General features: G+C 39.8%; 2 protein-coding genes across 4 annotated transcripts in view; both read right to left on the bottom strand.

The window, feature by feature from the left end:
• Window positions 1-526: 526 nt before the first annotated feature.
• On the bottom strand, window positions 527-1,448 carry LOC106532809 (aldehyde dehydrogenase family 3 member B1; the record flags this gene model as incomplete). The annotated part of the gene is given in 3 exon segments (XM_014028956.1): window positions 527-637; window positions 735-930; window positions 1,186-1,448. Coding segments are annotated over 3 exon segments (360 nt in total), but the record flags the coding sequence as incomplete, so codon positions are not given.
• Window positions 1,449-1,614: 166 nt separating this feature from the next.
• Window positions 1,615-7,531, bottom strand: part of ube3b (ubiquitin protein ligase E3B) — a 9,402-nt gene continuing 3,485 nt past the window's right edge. For all 3 annotated transcript variants that reach the window (XM_014028953.1, XM_014028954.1, XM_014028955.1), the window contains 16 exons: window positions 7,224-7,390; window positions 6,952-7,119; window positions 6,686-6,857; window positions 6,431-6,549; window positions 6,236-6,350; window positions 6,050-6,149; window positions 5,846-5,965; window positions 5,568-5,744; window positions 5,363-5,473; window positions 5,133-5,270; window positions 4,975-5,040; window positions 4,830-4,888; window positions 4,555-4,737; window positions 4,337-4,448; window positions 4,152-4,244; window positions 1,615-3,607 (listed from right to left, as the gene is read on the bottom strand). In XM_014028953.1, coding sequence (XP_013884407.1) covers window positions 3,416-3,607; window positions 4,152-4,244; window positions 4,337-4,448; window positions 4,555-4,737; window positions 4,830-4,888; window positions 4,975-5,040; window positions 5,133-5,270; window positions 5,363-5,473; window positions 5,568-5,744; window positions 5,846-5,965; window positions 6,050-6,149; window positions 6,236-6,350; window positions 6,431-6,549; window positions 6,686-6,857; window positions 6,952-7,119; window positions 7,224-7,390 — 2,092 coding nt within the window. In that variant the 3' untranslated portion in view covers window positions 1,615-3,415. The remainder of the gene's footprint in view (window positions 3,608-4,151; window positions 4,245-4,336; window positions 4,449-4,554; window positions 4,738-4,829; window positions 4,889-4,974; window positions 5,041-5,132; window positions 5,271-5,362; window positions 5,474-5,567; window positions 5,745-5,845; window positions 5,966-6,049; window positions 6,150-6,235; window positions 6,351-6,430; window positions 6,550-6,685; window positions 6,858-6,951; window positions 7,120-7,223; window positions 7,391-7,531) is intronic.

The raw sequence follows: 7,531 nt of genomic DNA, 5'->3' as shown, positions 1-7,531 counted from the left end.
GTTAGAAAAAATATTTTTTGGAGAAGTCACCTCCCAATAAATGCCATTTTGCAAAATCTAACTGCTCACTTTTACTCAGTACTTTTACTTTTAATACTTAAGTAGATTTTGTGTCKGAAATTTACTTTTGATACTTAAGTACAAAAAAATATCAGATACTTTAAGACTTTTACTCAAGTAATAGTTTTAGAGAAGACTTTAACTTTTACCAAAGTATGTTTTTGAAAAGATACTTGTACTTTTCTATCACTGTCACTTTGAGGTACTTTATACAACACTGCCAGACAAGTTCATATTTAGGTTACAYGTCAGGCCAAATTCCCACAAGTCTGCAGGATCGTGAAAGCAGACATCTTTTACGGAATTCTTGAAAAGGTCAAAGCAATTTGAAGGTAATCTGCTTTAGTCGGCTAAACACAATGCATGTCTTTGTAGCAGTCAGACTGTTTTTCCTCCTCGAATAATCCCAATCATGTTATTTTGAAAAACGTTTGTTGTAAAATGAGGCAACAAACTGCAATCTAACCAGGTTCTTTTCCACAGACTGCGGCTGCATCCACTTCTTCAGGTTGCTGATGGCATGGAGAGCCTCATTCTTGACCGTGATCAGTTCAAACACAACCGTTTCAAATCGTGGCTGATAGAAAACAGAAAATGTAGACAAATACACCATCTATGTCAGTGTCACTGTTAGAATGATGACAAAGAATTACTGAGCTAAAATCAGTCCTCACCTTATGAAGGTCTCTGCCAAGAGCATCAACAAAGTCACACTCGTGTTCCTCCAGCATCCTCACTAAAGCCTCCAGCTGAGCCAGTCTGAAGCCCTCAGTCAGGGTCCGTCCAGCCTGAAAGGCAATCCTGGCCCTCCTCAGCAGGTCCACACACTCCACAGGGTATGTTCTCAAATAAGGCTCTCCTAGCCTGGTCCTGGAGCAGACTGTGATTAACACCATTCTCTGGATAAACTCACTTTGATTCCCATCACTATGCTTTTTACATGGTAAGCAGTCATTCCTCTGACAATCATAGCTTTTTTGTGTACTCTAGCTTTAAAATACTTTCAATGGGAAGAAAAGCTCAGGCACCTACTTTGTAAAAACATCCAAATCATTGCTAAAAAAAAAAAAACTAACATGCTGCAGTCATAATGTTCAACTGATCAAAWTTTTTTTTCTTTTTTACCTGCGGAGCGCTTTGAACCATCGGCTTGGAGAAGGACTTGGTGGACCGCTCATGGTTCTCTTTGAGGTTAAGGCTGAAACAAGTGAAAAATCCTCACAAAGAGCCTTGTTCCCCTCCTCGTGGAGAGCAACATTGGACGGGCAGTGTGCACAAAGACTTTTAAGTTGTGAAAAAACACCATAATCCGTGCATGGTATTTAGGAAATGCCCTCCAAAAAAATCCACCTCCTTCAGTTTGTCCGTCACATGTAGCTCCATGTCACGACCCAACAGGTGTTTTTAATCAATAATTTATTGAAGCTGGAYAGAATAAAGCACCCGCTGTGTATTAATGACTTAAATTATTTTATACTTGATTAAACACAAGGGGAAAAATATGTCTTTTTAACTTTAAAAACAAAGTGATTACTTATTCACAGGAAGAGTGGGAGCATTTTGAAYTTGATTTTTATTGTTTCTTGTACTAAAAGATTGGAAAGTCAAAGCCAGCGTCAGCAGTCCATCCTTGACATCATTTMAAAACATGAGTGAGTTCATAGGAGACATAAACAAGCAACTGAGGTATCTCTCAATACTCCCGCACAATACATACTTGCTGTAGTGTGTCAAAAGAAATCCATTCACCGTGTTTTCAATTTTTGTTCGTGAAGACTGAAAAGGTGCTAAACTGCAGCCTGAGCCTCCTCTCATTTGTCAGATTAGAAAAAAAAAACTATTAGTAGACAGGAGGTAACATCCAGCGTTATTCATTCATTTATATGTAATGGTAGCATTTTCATTATAAATCATTTTTTAAGTTTCCACACAAGTTAGTGGTCATTGTATAGCTAGATAAATTAGTTACTAACAAAAGTATTCATCCTCATTCATGACGGAAAACCCTTGTTTTTGCATAATAAAGAACTTGATAATGATTTGCTATTTTCACTTTCTCTGAGGGAAAAATTGCAGTCCTTTTTCCTCATAAAAGTCACTTTCACATTCTGAACCCTGTAAAAATCAGAATTGAGGCTTCTAAGGTCACATTTACCTTCTCGCCCCCCCTCTCCCAAACTGCTGCAAACCACACACACACACACAAAAAAAAAAAACAAGCGAAATATTTCCAAGGGAACGCCGTCCCATCGATCAGTCCATGACATCATTTCAAAAAGGTTACTTAGACCTCAAAGTTCGTTTGTTTTTCTGCATGGCTTGAAAAGTCCACATAGAGATCAACTTAAACCATCTATGGTTGTTGTTGCGGTGATAGTACAGTGGTGGAGTTATCGCTTTGCCGTGTTCGAGATGAAGTCCAGGACCACGAGCCCCAAGTTTTATGGCTTTTGTTTCCATCATGTGTCGTTCTTGGTTGGAGCTGGAACACGGTCACACGTAGTGATGGTGGAACATGAGGCACTCGGCGTTAAATCAGAGGTGACGTCGGAATGATTTTGTCATTGAGCAGAGCTGGATCATTATGTGCTACTCTGCGAATTCAAACATTTAAAAATAACACTTCTGCTGTTTTTTTTTTCTCTTAAAGGTAACTGATGCTACAACAAGGACATCATCTTAATAACCAACAACAGCGTGTTCAYACTTTTTAAAAACATTTCTTACTTTGTCAGCGTAACCAAGGCCAATGAGAATTTCTCAAACAGATTATAATCAGAGGGCCGGTGTCTCTCATGGGTTACAGGATCATTAAATCTCCTTCATAAAGGTTAAATAATCTTCTGTTAGTCATAGATGCATTAAAAAAATTTGAATACTCATTCAATGTTTGCTTAAAGTTGCCCAGATGATGGAATCCAAATGTTCCAGTATATTAATACACCATACAGGATTAACCGAGTGTCAGTATTGTGTCTAGTGGCTTGTGTTGCATCTGTATTGCTTTCCAGTTCTCTTAAAACGGTGGCGTTAGATCCAAGGATCATTCTGTTAAAGCCTGAGAAAGAGGTCTAACCATTGTATATCTGTACTTTATCAAGTCAAATATGTGATCTATTCACTTTAAATAAGAAGAGGCGGAGTGGGGGGCATGTTACAAGTTAATGATCACAGGAGTTGTTTCCTTGATTGGAGAGAGAAAGAAGTTGTCACTCTGTCAGAGCTTTAGAAGCAAAAGAAGACTATCAGTGTCTTTCTTATTGGAGCTAACCAGTCCAGGCAAACTGAGCCTCTTGGTTGGTTCTCTCGGTTTTACCACAAGCTTTCCTGTGCGGATTGTCCAAATGCAACGAAGTTAGGAGAGTTCGAAGCCCGTGTTCATACTGATGGCGTAGCGCAGTTTGTCACGCAGGATGCTCTTCTTGCTGTAGTTGGGCAGCTTGAGCAGGTTGAAGCACGTGGACGAAGTAGGAAGTCGACCGCCGGGCTCCTTCTTTCGGATGGTGAAGAAGCCCCTGAGGACGCTGCCGAGCGTGTCTCCGGTGTCCTGCAGACAGCAAGCCAAATGTGAAACACAAATGCATTCATCAGAAAATATAGAGATAGGTAGAAATATATATTTTTTATTATTCAAGAACTGGTGAATTTTAAGAGTGTTACTTTATTAACAAAAATGAATAAAAAAGAAGAAAGACTTATGGTTACGTTTCTAGTTATTTATTCAAATATGCTTTTCTACAGAACGCCCCAGGGTTAATGTTGAAAGTTTTATGATTATTTAAGACTTTTTATGAATTTATGGCTTTAATTTGAAAGTAAGGCAAGGGGAAAGTGGATACTAGGGACCAAACATCAGGATTCAGACTCTTGCCATCTGTGACGAGAACCTTCAGCCTCCATCCACCAAATTCCTGCTCTACCAGCTGAGCCATCCTGTTCCCCAATTTTATTTAATTATGTTAAGTCCCCTAAGGAAAAGCTAAACATATTTACTTTTGTGTCATCTTGGGAATTTCATTGCAAATCTATTTGCATGTTGTATTACAGGCATGAGGCAACACTTCTTTAATGTTATTTTTGATATATTTTACCTGATCATCTGAAACTTCCACACAGCGAATGGAAAAAGGTGGTTTGAGGTAAGCAAAACCCAGAAGGGGCGGCCTGGAGCAGCTGGTAACAAACTGTTATTTAAAAAAAAAAAGACAGTAGATGTTATGAAAAAACTATTAATAATAAAATAAAACATTTAGTCGTGTCAAAGAACTCAACATACTTTCAGGAACATAGCCCTCTCCTCAGCATTAAAGTCACTGGACAGGATGTCCCACAGCCAGAGGATGACACGATGACTGCTGTGGAAACCTCCGTAGTAAACGGTGTGTTTCCTGAGGAGGAGGAGAAGATTGATGAGCGTGTCGTATGAGACTTTATCGAATCCAATGGTCTCATTGGAGGGAAAAAAAAGACAACTGAAGTAAAAACATGTCATACTTGAGATCATCTAGATCAATCTCAGCGTTATCTCCTGAGATAAGCCGCTGGACCTCGGGCGTGGAAAACATGTGCAGCCACTCGGGATTTATGATGCTGCGGAAACCCCGAATGAAAGCAGCCGTTTGCTCTTTAATCTGCGTGTGCATCCGAAAGTGAGCCATCAGATGGATGTAGCTGATCCTGCAAAAGATGGCGAAAATGAACAGTTAGCCAAAAGGACATTTTAAATTGAGAAAAGATCAAGATGTTGAACAGAATCCTAATTTTCCTACTTGTTCTCGTTGGTGACGGGCATCGTTTTTCCTCCAGGTATCAACTCATGACAGACAAGCTGTATAAAGAAAATATTAAATAGTTTGAATTTTAAATACGTGATAAGAGTTCATTTATGTCGTGCTTTCTGATCACCATATTTACCTGTCCCATAACATCTTCATCATAGGACAATGTCAGCCCCAGATCCCCCACATCTCCATCATAACGCTAAAAAAATAAGAGGATTTAAAATAAGAAATTGTGATCTACAGACAAAAGTTTGATAAATAAGACAAAACAGTTCAAGTTAAGTGTCTGACCTTGATGGAGGTGAGGTTTTTGTAAAACTCTGAGTCCAGAGAAGGGAGCTCATCAATAGAGCTGTAAAAAGTGCTGTGATGGTGGCCCAAGACTTGGCTGAGGAAGAAGGAAGCAAACGGAACGTCCACAACGATTCCCTGAGCAAACAGACCAGACAGTTACTGAGGATTATCACAACGTCAAAATCAGAGCGAGAAGAGGACGATTTAAAAAAWTTTAAAAAAAGTACCTCATAAACAGCTTTCCCAAGCATCTTTCCTACAAACTCAAAGAGCTGCAAATGATTCTCGTGGATGTAGGATGTAGGTGAAGGATATAATCTTTCATTTCCACTTGTCGTCTAAAATAAAAAATAAAAAATGCATCAATCTAAAAACGGGAACACTGACAGAAGAAATGTGTTTAATTTATGTCCAGATGTTTGTCTGGATTACCTTGAACAGATTAAGCGCAGGATTGAAAACTTTCTTAATGATTTCCTCTAGAAACTCTTTAAAAACACCATCCTGATCGATTCCAGCCTCGTCGACGCCGAGGTCGTTTACAAACTTCACTCGAATGACACCTTTAATAGAATTCACTGGTAACCTGCGGAGCTGGTCGTATCCATCCTTCAGACAGGGAAATCAAAAGTGATATTATAAACTCTAAAAAAAGGGGCACGACATCATTTGTCGCTGTTTGGAAAACTACAAATATTTTGGTGGACTACCTCCAGCATCCGAGAACGACGAATGGTAATGTGGGTGACGTGCGGCGAGGCCGAGCTCGTTTCTACCAAACCTAAACTTTCTTTTTCCTTCGTGACAATGTTTCTGAACAGCAGCACCCTCTGGAATGTAGGAGAGGGTTAGGTACTTGACAAGAGCATGACGTCATCTTGAATTAAAAAAATWAATAAATCTGGTTTACTCACGTTTTTATGAGGGATAACGTGGGGGATGTACTGCAGTAAAAGCTGGGCTCGTTTCTTGCCCTTCTCCAGTTCTTGGAACAGCAGACTAGGCTTCAGATCCCTGAATGCACCATCAGAAACATTGATCACAAAAACGGTGAAACTTTAAACTGAACGCCAAAATACCTGCAGTTAATTTGTATTTACTTGCGCAGCCAGTGGTCGTCAGGTGTGAACCTCCGCCTGCAGTCTCGCTCGTAAAGCACCATCAGCCAACCGTGAACACTGTGGAACAGCTCCAGTTTATCTCCTTTTGCATTTTCTATCGAACACAGAAAGATAAAACTTCTGTTCAATCAAATTAAGTGCGATCATTGTGAATTTGGTAGTTCCCACACTCACCCAGGATGCCATCCCAAATCATCTTGTACACAAACGTGTTCAGGAAAGAGGAGATGGTGATGAGCTCCTCCAGCTTGAAGGATGTTTGTTCTTCGTATACTTCGATATCATCCAGAATTCTAGGAAATTATGTTATTTATAAGTCATCAAACCACAACAAGTCATCTCAAAGCACTATAAACAAAATGAGAATCTTCAAAAGGACGTCCTAAATTATAACGTTTAGACTATCTTAGTAAAGATTTGCAGAATTACGTGATGAGGTGACGTGAGCAGTCACAGAAGAGCATGAGCATAGCCAGAAGCTGTTTGGACTCTTCGGTATCGTTGTTCAGACACTCCATGAAAAGTTTGAGGCCCCCCTGAGGTCCAAGCTCACAGATGAAGGCCCACAGTTTGGGCAAAAGYTCATCCAGATGTGTCAAACCTGAAAAAAAACAACAACAGAGCAGAACAGCACCACGTGTCATTATGATCAGGTATAAGTGGACAACATCACCAAAGGTTCACTTGTTACRGACCAGTGAGAATCTGGAGGCGTATTTGCGTCAGTGTGGACAGAGCGGTCTGGTAGAGGACACAGATGCTGCACACTTTCTGAACTTCAGCTGAGTCAACTCGCTTCCCTCCGACTGGTTTCAGAATGTTTCGCACTGAGGCGGACTTTTGAAAAGCTCTCTTAAAGAGATCTAAAAAAAAAGTCATAACATTGCTTTAAATGTCAARACAAAAAAACTCCAAAGGTTTTGGACCTTTTTGAAATTACAGTGCAAGGAATGCTCTCTTAACTTACTTTTAACTGGCAGATTGTTTTGGGATGTGCTTGGTTGCGGGGGTGGGGGAGTGGGCTCCTGGCTCTCCAGCTTTTTAGACAGGACGTCGCTGAAGAGCGTTCGGATTACAGACACACCCCACAGGTACTGAAGCTGTTTGGTGACCAGTGGCATCGACTCATTTAGACTAAAAACAAAAATAAAAAGGAGACAATAGATGCAGAAAGAAAACAAAGTGAGCTTGACTCAATATTGGTTCAACAAAAAATAAAAAAGTTCTTATTAATTAATTCTTAAGAGATGATGCAACAAATAAGTATTTTACTTT

The sequence above is a fragment of the Austrofundulus limnaeus genome, unplaced genomic scaffold (assembly GCF_001266775.1).
Source record: "Austrofundulus limnaeus strain Quisiro unplaced genomic scaffold, Austrofundulus_limnaeus-1.0 Scaffold834, whole genome shotgun sequence".
NCBI classification, from domain to species: Eukaryota; Metazoa; Chordata; class Actinopteri; order Cyprinodontiformes; family Rivulidae; genus Austrofundulus; species Austrofundulus limnaeus.
This window is presented reverse-complemented; position numbering and strand designations above follow the sequence as displayed.